Source organism: Aquarana catesbeiana, linkage group LG05 (assembly GCF_042186555.1).
Source record: "Aquarana catesbeiana isolate 2022-GZ linkage group LG05, ASM4218655v1, whole genome shotgun sequence".
Classification (NCBI taxonomy): Eukaryota; Metazoa; Chordata; class Amphibia; order Anura; family Ranidae; genus Aquarana; species Aquarana catesbeiana.
In genome coordinates this window covers 23,265,818-23,285,488 of record NC_133328.1, presented here as the reverse complement: position 1 = coordinate 23,285,488, position 19,671 = coordinate 23,265,818, and the positions used below count along the sequence as shown (strand labels likewise).

Here is a 19,671-nt window from a genome sequence, read left to right as displayed (position 1 = left end):
AGTGAACAAACAACATCGTGAAGGCCAAGGAACACACCAGACAGGTCAGGGACGAAGTTGTGAAGAAGTTTAAAGCAGGGTTAGGTTATAAAAAATATGCCAAGCTTTGAACATCTCACGGAGCACTGTTCAATCCATCATCCAAAAATGGAAAGAGTATGGCACAACTGCAAACCTACCAAGACATGGCCGTCCACCTAAACTGACAGGCCGGGCAAGGAGAGCATTAATCAGAGAAGCAGCCAAGAGGTCCATGGTAACTCTGGAGGAGCTGCAGAGATCCACAGCTCAGGTGGGAGAATCTGTCCACAGGACAACTATTAGTCGTGCTCTCCACAAATCTGGCCTTTATGCTACACTTCACATCACCCTGAACACACCATCCCCACCGTGAAACATGGTGGTGGCAGCATCATGTTGTGAGGATGCTTTTCTTCAGCAGGGACAGGGAAGCTGGTCAGAGGTTGATGGGAAGATGGATGGAGCCAAATACAGGGCAATCTTAGAGGAAAACCTGTTAGAGTCTACAAAAGACTTGAGACTGGGGTAGAGGTTCACCTTCCAGCAGGACAACAACCCTTAACATACAGCCAGAGCTACAATGGAATGATTTAGATCAAAGCATATTCATATGTTAGAATGGCCCAGTCAAAGTCCAGACCCAAGTCCAATTGAGAATCTGTGGCAAGACTTGAAAATTGTTGTTCACAGACGCTCTCCATCCAATCTGACAGAGCTTGAGTTTTTTGCAAAGATGAATGGGCAAAAATGTCCCTCTCTAGATGTGCAAAGCTGGTAGAGACATCCCCAAAAAGACTTGTAGCTGTAATTGCAGTGAAAGGAGGTTCTACAAAGTATTGACTCCGGGGGGCGCCATACAAATTTCACATATTTGTAAAAAATTTGGAAAACCATTTATAATTTTCCTTCCACTTCACAATTTGTGCAACTTTGTGTTGGTCTATCACATAAAATACCAATAAAATACATTTACGTTTTTGGTTGTAACATGACAAAATGTGGAAAATGGGGTATGAATACTCTTTCAAGGATCTGTATATACTGTATATATATATAAAATAACTGAAGAAAACCATTGGCCTATCTTTATTTCTTTCTCACATCTCATAAAACTTTTTTTTTTCTGAATCTGTACACAGCCCCTAGTAAATTCTACCATCACATGCGTATAATTCTCCGCCTATCCTAACAATTTTTGGAACAACCATTCGAGAAAACCCCCGACCGTCAGACAACGGCATCCTGTTTAATGAAAGCGGCATATATAAATAATTGAATCACTATATTGATTTCATTTTATGCTGCTTCCCCTTTTTATTTACAAAGGCATCCTGTGGTCGACTCTTAAAAAAAAAAAAAAAAATTTAAATAAGGAGAAAAAAGTTGGATATAATTCTTTCAAAACAGGCCAGCCTATCCTATTCAGCTCAAAATTTATTCCACATACGGTTCAAAACAATTGGTTTCTCCCCCCTTTATGGCTTGCTCTGCATTTCCATGACACTTCATAAACTTTTTCGAGCTCCATCTTGAAAACCACTATCCTTATACCTGGTAAGCAAGACGGGGGAACACCTAACAATGCTCCGGTGGAGTTTAGACTAGTTTATGAAGTGCCAGAGGAATCTGGAGCAGATCTGGGCTGCGGAAAGCCGGTGCAGGCTCTAGGAAAGGCTCAGTGAGCATAAACATGCCATAAATAGAGGGATGAAATGGGTCAGATCCAGCCAAACACCGCAGTAATAGCACACAACTAATGCACGTTTTTAAGGGTTGTTGGGGGGGGATAGTTTAACGCCGTCCTCAAGAAGGAACAATGAATGAAGCACAGACACCAGCAGAGGAGAAGACTGAATTGGGTGTGGGATTATAACAAAAGGACCCTTTGTGGTCCGGGCAAGGAAATATGAACACTGATTGTTGGAGAAAAATAAATAAATTTTATATATATATATATATATATATATATATATATATATATACACATACACACATATACACACACACATACATTGTATACAGTGGGGACGGAAAGTATTCAGACCCCCTTAAATTTTTCACTCTTTGTTATATTGCAGCCATTTGCTAAAATCATTTAAGTTCATTTTTTTTCCTCATTAATGTACACACAGCACCCCATATTGACAGAAAAACACAGAATTGTTGACATTTTTGCAGATTTATTAAAAAAGGAAAACTGAAATATCACATGGTCCTTAGTATTCAGACCCTTTGCTCAGTATTTAGTAGAAGCCCCCTTTTGATCTAATACAGCCATGAATCTTTTTGGGAAAGATGCAACAAGTTCTTCCCACCTGGATTTGGGGATCCTCTGCCATTCCTCATTGCAGATCCTCTCCAGTTCTGTCAGGTTGGATGGAAAACGTTGGTGGACGGCCATTTTTAGGTCTCTCCAGAGATGCTCAATGGGTTTAAGTCAGGGCTCTGGCTGAGCCATTCAAGAACAGTCATGGAGTTGTTGTGAAGCCACTCCTTCGTTATTTTAGCTGTGTGCTTAGGGTCATTGTCTTGTTGGAAGGTAAACCTTCGGCCCAGTCTGAGGTCCTGAGCACTCTGGAGAAAGTTTTCATCCAGGATATCCCTGTACTTGGCCGCATTCATCTTTCCCTCGATTGCAACCAGTCGTCCTGTCCCTGCAGCTGAAAAACACCCCCCAGCATGATGCTCACACCACCATGCTTCACTGTTGGGACTGTATTGGACAGGTGATGAGCAGTGCCTGGTTTTCTCCACACATACCGCTTAGAATTAAGGCCAAAAAGTTCTATCTTGGTCTCATCAAACCAGAGAATCTTATTTCTCACCATCTTGGAGTCCTTCAGGTGTTTTTTAGCAAACTCCATGCGGGCTTTCATGTGTCTTGCACTGAGGAGAGGCTTCCGTTGGGCCACTCTGCCATAAAGCCCCGACTGGTGGAGGGCTGCAGTGATGGTTGACTTTCTACAACTTTCTCCCATCTCCCGACTGCATCTCTGGAGCTCAGCCTCAGTGATCTTGGGTTCTTCTTTACCTCTCTCACCAAGGCTCTTCTCCCCCGATAGCTCAGTTTGGCCGGACAGCCAGCTCTAGGAAGGGTTCTGGTTGTCCCAAACGTCTTCCATTTAAGGATTATGGAGGCCACTGTGCTCTTAGGAACCTTAAGTGCAGCAGACCTTTTTTTGTAACCTTGGCCAGATCTGTGCCTTGCCACAATTCTGTCTCTGAGCTCTTCAGGCAGTTCCTTTGACCTCATGATTCTCATTTGCTCTGACATGCACTGTGAGCTGTAAGGTCTTATATAGGCAGGTGTGTGGCTTTCCTAATCAAGTCCAATCAGTATAATCAAACACAGCTGGACTCAAATGAAGGTGTAGAACCATTTCAAGGATGATCAAAAGAAATGGACAGCACCTGAGTTAAATATATGAGTGTCATGAATTCTTAGGACCAGGGGGAGATGGGCGGAGTCTAGCAGAGCAGACATGCATTGTTAGAGCTCCACACCGCTGAGGAGAGAAGAGAAGGACAAAGCGGAGCCTGCAGGCTCAAAAGGTATCCATTTGAACCTTTTTGCCCCAGGGAACAAACTGTGAAAGTTTGGGCAGGAAATATGGTACTGGGAGGAAGCCGTGGCAGAAATAAAAATCACCTCACAAAGAGCTCACAGGCACTCACTGCAACTAAAGCAGCTCCAGTCACCTCACAAGATACAGCATCAGGGCGCTCTCACAGACAGAAAATATCACAGCAAGACTCTCCATTTGAGTCAGATACAGAACAAATCCTCTCACAAACTTTTCCACAAGCCTCCTCAGCATCCCCAGTAATATTATTACAATTTGAAAAGATGCTTCATAAGGCTTTAAAACAAACCTCAGACCAAATAACAAAAAGCCTAACCAAAGAAATAATAGAGCTGGGAAACCGCACCGCAGCCTTAGAAATAAAAATGGATGAAATTGAAATTACAACCCAAGAAAATATAACAGAATTGGAACAATTAAAAGAAGAGAATTTAATACTTCAAACTAAGCTCGAAGATTACAAAAATAGAGTCAGACGTTCAAACTTGCGCATAAGGGGAATACCTGAAACTGTGACAGACCTGCAATCTACTATTACTGCTCTATTACAAGAACTAAAGCCAGATATCCCTATTGAACGTTTAGAACTGGACAGAGTACACAGAGCCCTCACAGCCGAAAAGAAAGATGGACCCCCACGTGATATAATCACAAAATTTCATTATTACAGAACGAAAGAACAAATACTAATCGCTGCAAGAGAAAAAAAGGAACTTAATTTTCAAGGACACAATTATCAAATTTTTGCTGACCTATCCCAACTTACTATTACTAAAAGACGATCCATGAAACCCCAACTAATGGAACTGCAACACCACAACATTATGTATCAATGGGGCTTCCCCTTTTCAGTCAGATTTAACTACCAAGGTACAATTTACAGAAGCAGATCAGCAGATGAACTACAACAAACCCTTTTAAAATTAAATCTGACAGAACCCACAAGCAGCAACTCTCCCACACGCAGAAGAATGGCATCATCTTCACCTTCAGGCAGCACCCAGAAAATTTCAGAACAAAATGGGAATCATCATTCTCACAAAAGAGGCCGTTATGCCACATCATCCATGGACCAAGAAGATTCAATGGACTGACATCCTAATTCCTGATATCTCTTCATTTATTATACTAAGAGATGGTTCTCTATAAAAAACCTGTATTTATAACTGAATGTAACTGCATTCTGATAGTCACACACTGTGTGGGATCATGTTACATTCCAGTTATATTTCTTATTACTTATGATTCATATAGCCTTAGAATATATAAGTGAAAGAAGGAAATTCTTGTTCAGTTATATATTTTCAGGTAATAACAATAGATTTATTACTTTTTAGGACAAATATGTTCAATAATCCAGAAGTAATGGAAGCTTTTTCTTTCTTTTCTTAAAACAAATATATTATCACCTAACTAGTTCCTAGAACTATGTTTTTGTTTATTCTAATCTGAAGCAATACAACCTCAATTTTATGAGTTAACATATCTAAACAGTTACATATGAATAAAATATGTAATTGTTTACTCTAAAAGTATCTTCATCAATACCAAAGTTATTAACAGTACCTTTCTAACTGAATTATTTAGCCTAGGGCAAGACTAACCATATACAACCACCCTGGAATAAATAATTTCAACAAAAACCATATTCTGCACTCCAATTAATGAATCATCATTTTGATGTCTTTTGACATAGCACTTCTCTCCTGTAAGCGGAAGATCCGTGTACCCCCATTAGCCCTCCTCATTCTCCCAACCATATTATGTTGGAGTGTGACGAAGGCACTTATTCCCCTGAGAGAGATATTTATTCTCTTTCACGGGTAAATTGTGATTACTTGCAAAAAATAATTTATACAATGTATCATCTAATCTCATATGTTTTTTGTTTACTCTTTACTCCAGAATTCACTGGTTTCTTTTCTATCTTTTCATCTCTTCAGTCCACACAGGTTGATCTGCGCAGTCAGCTCTGCATAACAAAAAGTAAGTCAAAACTATTTGATCTGTTGCCATGGCACCACTGAATATACTTTCCCTGAATGTTCAAGGAATAAATGTCCCTCAAAAAAGGACCAAAGCCTTCCGTACTTTCCATAACAAGAAGGCTCACATAGTATGCCTCCAAGAAACACACTTCACCAAAGATTCTACTCCAAAATATATTTCTCCTTTTTATCAACAAATTTACACGGCTTCTGCCTGTACCAAACAAAGGGGAACTCTAATTGCATTTCACCGATCCACACCATTCACCTTATCATCAGAAATTAAAGACCCAGAAGGTAGATACCTGATACTCATGGGTTATATAATGGATACAGCAATCACGGTGATTTCCTATTACGCTCCTAACAAACAACCTACACCATTCCTCTCACATATATTACAAGTGATAAATACACACAAAATAGGAACAGTGATAATGTGTGGGGATTCGAACCAGGTCCTCCTCCCATTTCTAGATAAATCACCTTTTACACCATCCAAAATAACCTCTAGATTACCTTTTTCTCAACTTCTTTCCAAATACAATCTGGTAGATTCGTGGAGAGAAAGTAACCCAATGAAAAAGAAATTCACTTATTTCTCGCACCCTCATCAAACCTTCACCAGAATAGATCATATTTTTCTAACAATAGGAATGATACCAGAAATTATTGCATCAGATATAATTCCGATTCCGTGGTCTGACCATAATGCAGTATACACTACTATAGCCTCAGCCATACCAAAAGCGCATGACCCAACGTGGTACTTACCGGACATAATGCTCAAACACCCACTACATCAGATGGCCATTGAACAAGCTTTAAAGGAATACATATCAATTAATAATACAACATACATCTCCCCAATAACACTGTGGGAAGCTCATAAGCCTGTCTTGCGTGGTACAATACAAAGACAAATGGCACTATTTAAACGGGAACACAAAAATCTAGCAAAAAAACTAGAACTCAATTTTAATGCAGCCTACATATCATTCCAAGATAATCCATCTCAGAGTACAAAATCTCATCTGGAAAAATCTAGATTGGAATACGATCTATTTCTCACTGAGTCAGTTGATAAATCCCTCAAACGCTCCAAACACAATTTCTACATGAATACAAACAAACCAGGTGCATATTTGGCACGGGCATTAAATTCAACTAACAAATCTTTCAAACCAATACGTTTGAAATTATCAAAAAATGTTTATACTTGTAATCCAGTTAAAATAGTCCATAAATTTCACTCACATCTCGCAACTTTATACAAGACAAACAATGAATTTAATCCTACAGAGGCTGAATCCTTCTTCTCAAAAATAACCTTACCTGAGTTGTCTCAGAATCAAAAAAGCAGTTTGGATGAGCCTATAACTATAGATGAAGTTGCTAACGCCATAAAAAGACCTAAAACTTAACAAAAGACCAGGCCCAGAGGGCTACTCGGCTTTATACTATAAAACATTCTCAGAAATACTCTCTCCCATTCTCACTGAAACTTTTAACAAACTTCTAGAAGGACATTCTTTTCGGCAAGAAACACTAATGGCAATTGTTTGTATGATCCCAAAACCCCTTTCTGATGATACTTCCTGTGTGAATTATCGGCCTATCTCTCTGTTAAACCTTGATATTAAATTATTAGCAAAAATAATAGCAAAACGCCTCAATAGCATTATAGGAAAATTAATACATAGAGATCAAGTAGGCTTCATGCCAAATAGACAGGCAGGCGATAATATACGCAGGGCAGTGTTATTGGCACATATTGCTAAAAAACGGAAAATCCCTTTATGTTTTCTATCTCTCGATATCAAGAGGGCATTTGACACAGTATCCTGGCAATATATGCAATATTCATTATAAAAATGGGGTTTTGGACCCCACTTTTTAACATGGATCAAAGCATTATATAATAAACCCAAAGCCTATATAAAATATGCTGGATACAAATCTGATGCCTTTAATATCGAAAGAGGCACCCGACAGCGTTGCCCATTATCTCCCTTATTATTTGCCCTTATACTCGAACCCATGGCCCAATACATCAGAACAAACCAAACTATAACTGGCATTGAAGTAGGAGGTATTACACACAAATTATGTATATTTGCAGACGATATATTACTTTTTCTATCATTACCACAGGTCTCTGGTCCTAACTTAATACCAGCTCTTGATGAAATTGCAGCCCTATCCGGCCTTATGATTAATCCTAAGAAATGCCTAGTGCTTAATGTTTCGCTCACAAACATGGAATTGATCCCGGCTAGGGCTGCACTCCCATTCACATGGGCAGAAAAATCAATCCCATATCTTGGAATTCATTTAACAGCATCTCATTCTGACTTATTCTCAACCAATTATCCTCCTGTATTAAGACAGATCACAAATCTAATAAAACAATGGTCGCAACTTCCTTTATCCTGGATAGGGAAGATTAATGCAATCAAAATGACTATTCTACCGAAATTGCTTTATCTATTCAGAGTCCTCCCTATTCCAATTCCTTCCTATTTTTTGAGATTAGTACAAAAAAGAGCAACTTCGTTTATATGGGGCTCTTCTAAACCACGTATACCTATACACACACTACATCTTCCCAAAAATAAAGGAGGCCTGGGATACCCTAATTTTACTAACTACTACAGAGCAGCACATTTGGCCAGTCTGTCCAAATACCATGCAAAACAGGAAATTCCATTATGGGTATTTATAGAGGCTTCAGAAAATGACCCTCTATTAATATCAAACTTGGTATGGCTTGATCCTAAAGACCGCTTTAAAATTCATAATCCCATAACTAAACACTTCTTATCTCTCTGGGATAAACTAAAAACCAAATATCAGTTACAATCTCCACACAATCCTCTCCTTTCTTTTATCAGAAATCAGGCCTTTTATCCGGCATGGATCTACCCAAATTCTTTTAAAGCTTGGACAACATCAGGCATTCAGACACTAAATGACTTCATAGCATCTAAATCATTCCTTTCATTCCCATCGCTTAGAGAAAAATATGATCTACCAAACTCTGAGATATTTAGATATCTCCAAATCAAAAATTTCTATGCACCATTCCTAAAGGGGGATACACCATTATCCCAATTATCCATTTTTGAATCAATCTGTACAAAAGATCCATTTGCTAAAGGTACAATTTCATCACTTTATAATCAATTATATGGAGTAGTAAATCTTAATAGACCCTCTTACGTTCAGAGGTGGGAGGAGGACCTGGGACGAACTTTAGAAGACACGGACTGGTCTAACATATGGCTCACATCTAAGTCATCTTCACCCAACATCTTAGCACTGGAGACAAATTATAAAGTCCTAACTCGCTGGTACCTTGTACCCGCTAGAGTGGCAAAATATTCACCTAATACCTCAGCTCTTTGTTTTCGAGGATGCCCAGAAATAGGCACACATTTACACATATGGTGGACGTGCCCAGTAATCCAAACCTTCTGGAAGGAAGTCTTCGTGATTGCATTTAAAATATTTAAAAAAATAATACAACCAGATCCATATTTAACTTTACTTAATCTAAAACCGGAATGGTTAACACTCTCTCAATTGAAACTTATGATCCAACTAATAACGGCTGCAAAACAAACAGTGGCCAAGGCATGGAAATCTCCTACATTGGTACTAGCAGAAACAATTCACAGAATGAATAATACAATGTCCCATGCTAAGATGGTAGCCATCGATCAAAATCAAATTCCAAAATTTGAAAAACTTTGGCATCCTTGGATAAAACAACAGTTCCTGTCAAATTTCAATGACTCTGTCCTGTTGCCATGGTAACAGATTAAATGACTTACAGAGACACCCATTCTAAGGCTTCAAAGAGAACTAAAAAGAATAATAAACTGACGAGCGGGACAACCTTGTGGACCATACCTCTGCCTTTCTACCCTTTTTCTTCTTTCTCTTTCCTTTTCTCCACCTTACGATTAAAGCTCATTATCAGAATTTATTTGACCTAGATACACTCTACCTGTAAACAATATGTATAGTAGGTATAAATCATTTAAATACCTACAAAAGTAACTAAGGAAATGATATATATCTTTAATTTAGGTTTACGTGAACCCAATGTTTAATATTTGAAATTTCATGATATTTACCTATATAAACCCTACTGTAAAACAATGAGCTTACTTTATAGATCCTTGTAAACTTACTTTATGTATCTTTATAATATTGTATACTCGATAAACTTCTTTTGACAAGGAATTCTTAGGACCATGTGATATTTCAGTTTTTCTTTTTTAATAAATCTGTAAAAATGTCAACAATTCTGTGTTTTTCTGTCAATATGGGGTGCAGTGTGTACATTAAGCACTTAACAACGAATGACGGCTGCAGGGAGGTTGCTTAACTCTGGGAGGGCGTACTATGACGTCCTCCCGTGAATTCCCCTCTTGCGCGCCCCCTACGGCGCGCACCCGAACACATCCGTGACCGCCGGGTCCTCTGGATCGCGGCCGTTTACCATGTGATCGCTCTGTCAAATGACAGAGCGATCACATGTAAACAAATCGGCGTCATGAGATGACGCCGGTTCCTCTCCTCCCCTCCTGTGTACCGATCGGTACACTGTGAGCGGAGAGGGGGATGAATGGATGGCTTCAGCGCTGTGGGCTGGATGTGTAGTGCCCACAGCGCTGCACAGTGACATCCAGCCATCCATCCATCCATGCTCAGCCATCCCTAATGCTCTGCAATGCCCCAGAATACTGTGCAATACTCTGCAATACCCCCACAATACTCTGCAATACCCCCACAATACCCCACAGTACTCTGCAATACCCCGCAGTACTCTGCAATACCCCGCAATACTCTGCAATACCCCACAGTACCCTGCAATACTCTGCAATACCCCACAGTACCCTACAATACCCCTCAATACTCTGCAATACCCCGCAATACTCTGCAATACCCCACAATACTCTGCAATACCCCGCAATACTCTGCAATACCCCGCAATACTCTGCAATACCCCACAATACTCTGCAATACCCCGCAATACTCTGCAATACCCCACAGTACCCCGCAATACTCTGCAATACCCCACAGTACCCTGCAATACCCCAAAATACTCTGCAATACCCCACAATACTCTGCAATACCCCGCAATACTGTGCAATACTCTGCAATACCCCGCAATACCCCACAGTACTCTGCAATACCCCGCAATACTCTGCCATACCCATCCATACTCTGCAATACTCGGTGATACCCAGCCATACCCAGCCATACCCTGCAATACCCCGCCATACCCTGCCATACCCCGCCATACTCAGCCATACCCAGCCATACTCAGCCATACCCAGCCATACTCAGCCATACTCAGCCATACTCAGCCATACTCAGCCATACTCAGCCTCTGTATGTGGCCAGGCTGTGGAAGTCTCACACATGTGGTATCGCCATACTCAGGAGGAGTAGGAGAATCTATTTCAGGGTTTCATTTTTGGTATGTACATGCTGTATGTTAGAAATATTGTATAAATTGACAACTTTGTGTTAAAAGAAAAAAAATGTGTTTTAACCACTTCCCGCCCGCCGGCCGTCATACAACGTCCTTGACTTTGTGCGGGGATATCTGAATGATGAGTGCAGCTACAGGCATCATTCAGATATCAGCTTTTTCAGCCGGCGATTCCCTACACCATAAGAATGATCATAGCGGCTGTTCCACTGTTTGATCGTTCTTATGGGAGACGAGAGGGGACGTCCCCCCCTCCCGCCGCCCTCCGGTGCTTCTACCGACTCACCGCTACGATCGAAGCCAGGATCTTTTTTTTTATTATTATTATTTCAGGCTTCTTAGCCTAGAGGTGAGATGTGGGGTCTTATTGACCCCATATCTCACTGTAAAGAGGACCTGTCATGCCATATTCCTATTACAAGGGATGTTTACATTCCTTTTAATAGGAATAAAAGTGGTCAAATTTTTTTTTTTTTTGGAAAAAAGCATCAAACTAAAATAAATAAAGTAAAATGAACAATAAAAAAAAAATAAAATTTTTAAGCGCCCCTGTCCCTGTGTGCTCGCATGCAGAAGCGAACGCATACGTAAGTCCCGCCCACATATGAAAAAGGTGTTCAAACCACACATGTGAGGTATCACAATTCATTGACCTGTACCGGGAGCTGCCCTGTCTCTGGAAGGTCAAGAGTCGAGATTACTCCAATAAAATATTGAGGAAGGCAGCGTTGGAGAAACTGCTCAAGTTGGTGAAGCCTTTGTACCCCAGGGCAGACATCAACTATATCAAGAACAAAATTTCCAGTACTCCTACCTGAGGAGTACTTTTCAAAGGGAGCTCAACAAGGTCCTTGACTCAGAGAGATCTGGAGCAGCAGCAGATGACCTACATGTCCCCAGGCTGTGGTATTACCACAGCCTGCGGTTTTTGACCAACCAGACAGAACCCAGGCCATCGCTGACTATGCTCCCTTGGACATCTGCTGAGGCCACAGCTCCTGAGGTCCATACAGGTCCTGCTGCACAGGATGAAGATGTGGAGGAGACCAGTTTGACCCAGGTATAGCATTGTTGAACATATTTGTATCCAAAAACACAATGATGATAACTAGACGTTATTGTTCAAATATTTCTGCCTTAACAAAGTGGGTTCCATATCAATAGAAAGCAGTGACCAAAAATTATTTGAAGAAGAATCAATCTATTTCTCCACATTCAATTTGCAACAGTGAGGAGATCAAAATTGTGTGTGATTGATGACCAAACCCTAAAAAAGATTCTAACTATGTCCTATTTTCATACACAGGAAAGTGTCAGTCTGGAGGAGCCAGCAGTTAGCAGCCAGACGGAGTCACAGATCCCTCACCTACGCCCTCCTGCTAAAAGGGCCAAGAAGAGCAGGAATCTGGAGGAGGCCACAGCTGCCTTTCTCAGCCAGGCCACTACTTCCATCCGGACAGATCCAAATGAGGTTGAGGGATTTGCCATGCTGACTGCCAATACATTAAGGCAGATGGACAGTGAGCAAAGGAGCAGGTATGAGGAACTCATCCTGCAGCTCCTCAACAAGGGGGTGAGGGGCCAAATTGCCGAAAACACACACCTGTGTGATTTTGTGGCCCCACATCCACCACCTCCATAGCCACCCCAACCTACCACAGCAGCATGGCGGTCAGTGGCAATACCAGCCACAAGACCCTCAACAAGGCCGCTGGTCTGGGGATTTGCACCCCAACCCCCTTTACTAGTTTTTTTTTTGTTTGTTTTGTTGAATAATGATTTTATTTGTTATATTTTCTATATTTTTGTATGCATAGATAAAATGCACTTTTTGGTTAAGTTCTTCATATTTGGATGGCAGATAGCATCTCTAATTTAATTTGTTTTCTTTTTTTAATGCACAATAAAAACTTTGTGTAGAATAATACTTGGCTATGTGTTTTACTTCAAATGACAGTTTGGGAGTCGGCAGTTACATTTTCAAAAACACAATGTAAAATTAACAAGGGACACCAACATAGTAAAAACTACGGGATAATGTTGTTGTGGTAATTGCCCAAAAAATAAAACAAGCATAATAATATTATTCTTGATATCACTAGAAAATAAAAGCCTTTTCAAATACGTTTGCCATAACTCCATCAGTATCACCAGCAAAGCAGCTTCATTATTATCCCATTAAAGAAGAGAATTGTGCGCTGCATTTCGACATTTCATAATTTGCAACGTCACAAATGTTAATTCTCCATTACGAACGCTAGTTTACAAGACCGACCGCTTCCGGCTCGTCCTTGCTTCCGAGCATGAGTGTTTGTACTTTGGACTTTTGTGTGACGGACTTGTGTACAGACGATACGTAAATCTGACAGAGGACCATTGTCCGCCAAAAATGTATTAGCCTGCCATCCAACAATTGTTGGCCGAAAGTTGGACAACAAATGTCTGATGGAGCGTACAAACGGTTGGATATGAGGCAAACGGTCTGTCATCACACAATTCCCTGCCGAAAATCAGATCGTGTGTACGAGGCTTAAGACAGACTTCAACACTTCCATAATAGAAGCCAATTATAAAGTACTTTGGTAGTATATGGTTCCAGCTAGAGTGCAAAATAAACCCAAAAAAATTCCCAGCTCAACTTACCAACCAGCCTGCAACAAACAGAATTCTCCTGTCTAACAGTTTGCGTCAAAAACAGGGGGTTTAGTTTGCACACATTTGCAAATACATGTGTAAGCTGCAGAGCTTCTCCAAGGCACCCCAGTATTATCTTTAGTCCCAACTCTTGTAAATTTATAAGAACCTCCATAGAAGCACATGTATTATAATGGATAGGTAGAGGGCAGGTGAGCCTGGAGGGAACCCACCCCTCCTTATAGGCACAGGGGGCGCACTGGACAACCAGCACAATGGCAGCAAAGGTTTCCAGTGTGCCCCCTAGGGTTGCCACCTCATCCCTTTAAAACCAAACATATTTTAATTACACGGGTTCTGAGGCTAATATAACGCAAATAAGGCACTAAGTGAGTTTAATTACCACCTTAACCACATCAGCCCTGGAAGGTTTACCCCCCTTCATGACCAGGCCATTTTTTGCGATACAGCACTGCGTTACTTTTACTGACAATTGCACGGTCGTGCGACGCTGTACCCAAATAAAATAAAATGTCCTTTTTTTCCCACAAATAGAGCTTTCTTTTGGTGGTATTTGATCACCTTTGCGTTTGTTTATTTTTACGCTATAAATTTAAAAAAAGACCGACAATTTTGAAAAAAAACAAAAAACGATATTTTTTACTTTCTGCTATAAAACACGTCCAATAAAAAAAAAAATTAAAAAATTGAATTTATTCATCAATTTATTGAAGGGAATCATGCTATGCATGAATCTATGCATTATTCATTATTCATATAGGGGGTGGGGTGGAGAGAGGGGGTGGCTGGCGCGGAGAGAGGGGGCGGCGCCTGGGTGCCCCTAATGGACGGGCCGCCACTGCAGTTATCCCTTTTGAACTAGTGAAAATGAAACTGAAAACAGAACTGTGGTGGATCATGGTCGAACGTCTTTCGGCAATTTTACATGACAAAATGACCTTATGAGAGTGTGTGGGACCCCTGGATCAACCACTAGACTGGAACCACCGAATACACTAATGACAGTGCAGTTTTGCATCAGAGGAGCTATATACCACTACCTTCTTTCCCCTTGTCTCTTTCCCTTCTTTTTTCTTCCCTTCAGTTTTTCTTCTGATGCTCTGGGATGACTCCTTGAGAAGCATATGTGGAAAGGACGACGAGGATTGTGGGGTACATCGCCCATCACCACAGGAAGCCCCAAGCAGGGCTGTCTTTACCATAGGGCAAAAGGGGCAGCTGCCCCGGGCCCAGTTATTGTTGAGGGGCCCAAAGCAGCTGCCCATTGAGCCCACACTGCCCAAAAATAGTTGATAAGTGGATTCAGCAGGGCCCAAGAAAATGTTTGCCCAGGGTCCAATCAATATTAAAGACGGTCCTGGTAACAGCATTCGTTTTCTCTGCTTATTTTCGAAAAAATTTCTTCTTTAACATTTGCAGACCGCAATGTACTGCAGATGGGACGCCTGTGCAGGCAAAGCATACGTCGCTGTCTGCTCCCCCCCCCCCCCCCCGTCTATACCCGCTGTCAGCAGATCCGGGCCAATAATTCACAGCTGAGACCTGCTGATCGGCTGTGTCCAATCACAGCCCAGAGCCCTGTGTTAATATTTTCCAAATATCTATTTGTTTCTTATCCCTTTGCAGGGATAAGAAACAAAGATCGGCTGTGTCCAATCACAGCCCAGAGCCCTGTGTTAATATTTTCCAAATATCTATTTGTTTCTTATCCCTTTGCAGGGATAAGAAACAAAGATCGGCTGTGTCCAATCACAGCCCAGAGCCCTGTGTTGACAGTCAACACAGGGCTCTCTAAGGAGGGAACCATCTCTCTGTTTCTTATCCCTGCAAAGGGATAAGAAACAGAGAAAATGGTTCCCTCCTTAGAGAGCCATATGTTGACTGTCAACACAGGGCTCTGGGCTGTGATTGGACACAGCCGATCTTTGTTTCTTATCCCTGCAAAGGGATAAGAAACAAACCGCTGCATTATTGCAGTCCCATTATAGGTTGCTGATCACCGCCATTTGTAGTATAAAAAATATATATATATATATATATATATATATATATATATATATATAGTCTGTGTATGTTTGGATATTCTTATCCTTTTCCTTTTTACCTAATAAAAACATTGAACAAGAAAAAAAAAAAAAACAATTGGTATATATCCCATAGTTTGTAGATGCTATAACTTTCACGCAAACCAAATAAATATACATTTATTAGGGATTTTTTTCTTTTTTTTAAAAAAAGGCATGTAGCAGAATACATTTTGGCCAAAATGTATTTATTTATTTTTATTGGACATGTTTTATAGCAGAAAGAAAAAAAATATTGTTTTTTTTTTCTTCTAAATATTCAGTAACTTTTTTTGTTTATATAATAAAAAAAAAACAGAGGTAATCAAATACCATCAAAAGAAAGCTCTATTTTTGTGGAAAAAAAATGATATAAATGTTATTTGGGTACAGTATTCCAAATAAAGTAGCCCAGTGCTGAATAGCAAAAAAATGCGCTGGTCATGAGGGGGGGGGGGGGGGTAAAACCTTCTGGAGCTGAAGGGGGTTAATAAGCATTATTAGAAAGGAAAGTTATTTCAAGGGTTCCTTCATCTTAAAGGGTTGGGAAATTCTTCTCATTGGACTTTAGTCACTTCCACAGAAAAAAGTAAAATAACGATGTAATAATAAAAATATTTACCTCACAAATACTTGTCAGTACAGGAATGTCTGTGGCCAGGAATCCGTATTTCTGAAGCAGCAGAAAGGCGAAACATCGGAACATTTCCAATACAGCGGCTCCCGCTCTGAAGAAATAGTGCAATGTAAACACAATTTACTTAAGGTTTTTTTTTTTTTTTTTTAAAACATTACAGGAAAAAAAAGAAGCATAAAAAGGTATGAATGTAAACATAAAAATTATACTGGATATTTAGACTCCATTTACACTTGTGTGCCTGCAAAGTCACGCAAATTTCCACTGCTACTTTGATGCGACTTTACACTCTCTGGACCGAAGTCGCATCAAAGTAGTGCAGGCACCTTTTCAAAATTGCTGCGATTTTAAAGTCGCACTGATCTGCACGGGTGCCATTGAAAAGATTGGGCTGTGAGTTATCATGTCCAAAGTTACATGACAAGTCGCACACATCTGAATGGAGCCTTAGGGGTCAGTATATTCATGTTTTACCGAAGATTCACACACTTTTCTTTTCTTTGGCTTTTTCCCTTCTGTTTTCACCTGGTGATCTGGCCAATAACACTTCTCCTGTATTAGACCCCCCCCCCACACTCTGGATGAAGGAGAACAAGAGGCACGACAGACAGCATCATTGTCAGTCTGGGGGGAGGTGTTAAATGTATTAGCAGATTTAATTACACCAGTGGTCTCCAAACTGAGGCCTGGGGGCCAAGGAGTGGCCCTTTGCTTGCCTTTATCTGGCCCTTGGGGCGCCATTCCTCCTACTGTTCCACTGATACCAATACTGGGGCACTATTCCTCTCACTGATACCAATGATGGGGCACTATTCCTCCCACTGATACCAATGATGGGGCACTATTCCTCCCACTGATACCAATACCGGGGCACTATTCCTCCCACTGATACCAATGATGGGGCACTATTCCTCCCACTGATACCAATACCGGGGCACTATTCCTCCCACTGATACCAATGATGGGGCACTATTCCTCCCACTGATACCAATACCGGGGCACTATTCCTCCCACTGATACCAATACCGGGGCACTATTCCTCCCACTGATACCAATACCGGGGCACTATTCCTCCCACTGATACCAATGATGGGGCACTATTCCTCCCACTGATACCAATACCGGGGCACTATTCCTCCCACTGATACCAATGATGGGGCACTATTCCTCCCACTGATACCAATGATGGGGCACTATTTCCTCCACTGATACCAACGATGGGGCACTATTCCTCTCACTGACACCAATGATGGGGCACTATTCCTCCCACTGATACCAATGATGGGGCACTATTCCTCCCACTGATACCAATGATGGGGCATTATTTCCTCCACTGATACCAACGATGGGGCACTATTCCTCTCACTGACACCAATGATGGGGCACTATTTCCTCCACTGATACCAACGATGGGGCACTATTCCTCTCACTGACACCAATGATGGGGCACTATTCCTCCCACTGATACCAATGATGGGGCACTATTTCCTCCACTGATACCAACGATGGGGCACTATTCCTCTCACTGACACCAATGATGGGGCACTATTCCTCCCACTGATACCAATGATGGGGCACTATTTCCTCCACTGATACCAATGATGGGGCACTATTCCTCTCACTGACACCAATGATGGGGCACTATTCCAAAACACTGATACCAATGATGGGGCACTATTACTCTCACTGACACCAATGATGGGGCACTTTTCCTCCCACTAATACCAATGATGGGGCACTATTCCCCCACTGATACCAATGATGGGGCACTATTCCTCCCACTGATGCCAATGAAGGGGCACTATTTCTCAAGCTGATACCAATGATGGGGCACTATTCCTCCCACTGATACCATTGATGGGGCACTATTTCTCAAGCTGATACCAATGATGGGGCACTATTCCTCCCACTGACACCAATGATGGGGCATTATTACTCCCACTGACACCAATGATGGGGCACCATTCCTCCCACTGATACCAATGATGGGGCACTATACTTTCCACTGACACCAATGATAGGGCACTATTCCTCCCACTGACACCAATGATGGGCCACTATTCCTCCCACTGATACCAATGATGGGGCACTACTCCTCCCACTGACACCAATGATGGGGCACTATTCCTCTGGTATGGTTTACTCCCACTGACCACTGTCCGCCCCCCCCTAATGCCTGAAGGACAGCAAACTAGCCCCTTGTTTAGAAAGTTTGGACACCCCTGAATTAAACAAACACATTGAAGCCAAACTCCAGCTTACACTTTATAAGCAGTTACAGCAAACAGCGTTAGCATTAAATAGTTCATGGTCTTATCCATGTAAACTGATACATTTTGCTGGAGAGCTTTTGAAAAACAACAGACTTGCTGGCTGGATCACCAGATGAAACTAGAAGAAAGAAAGCCTAAAAAGAGAAAATGAATGCAGCCTACACATCTAAGGATCGGCATCCAGAAAGCAAGAAATTGAGTGGGATTATGACGGTGCAGATATATAACTCAAACCAAAGATTATGGTTAAAATTTCAATATTTATTACTAGCATTTTAAAACAATATCAGCATTAAAAACATTTCTGTAACCTATAGACATAGTGGTCCTTAGTATGCATAAAGCGGAAGATATGGATGTCCCGACATGTTTCGCCTTTTAATTAGGCTTCCTCAGGGGATGTTATCCGCTGTAAGGTTATCCACTTTCCTAATTTTCATAGACTTAATGCAGAGTATGATCATAAGTATATTCAATGAATAAGCAGGTCAGTTTCCACCATAGGACTGGGGGTGGCTACAGGAGGCAGACAAGGACTAGACTACAGATTGACAGTATGTTAACCACCGGGTGCTTTTTTTTAGCATACATTTAATCTGTAGTCTAGACCTTGTCTGCCTCCTGTAGTCACCCCTGGTCCTATGGTGGAAACTGACCTGATTATTCATTGAATATACTTATGATCATACTCTGCATTAAGTCTATGAAAATTAGGAAGTGGACAACCTTACAGCAGATAAAATCCCCTGAGGAAGCCTAATTAAAAGGCGAAACATGTCAGGGACATCCATCTATACCACTTTATGCAGACTAAGGACCACTACGTCTACAATTACAAAAATGTTTTTAATGGCGAAATTGTTTTAAAATGCTTAGTAATAAATATTTACATTTTAACCATAATCTTTGGTTTGGGTTATTATCTGCACCGTTATAATCTC

At 41.1% G+C, this 19,671-nt stretch overlaps 1 protein-coding gene across 1 annotated transcript in view; it reads right to left on the bottom strand.

Moving 5' to 3' along the window:
• Nucleotides 1-19,671, bottom strand: part of AGMO (alkylglycerol monooxygenase) — a 314,856-nt gene that overhangs the window by 80,679 nt on the left and 214,506 nt on the right. The window contains exon 12 of the mRNA XM_073629523.1: nucleotides 16,443-16,548. Within this exon, the coding sequence (XP_073485624.1) occupies nucleotides 16,443-16,548 (106 nt within the window). The remainder of the gene's footprint in view (nucleotides 1-16,442; nucleotides 16,549-19,671) is intronic.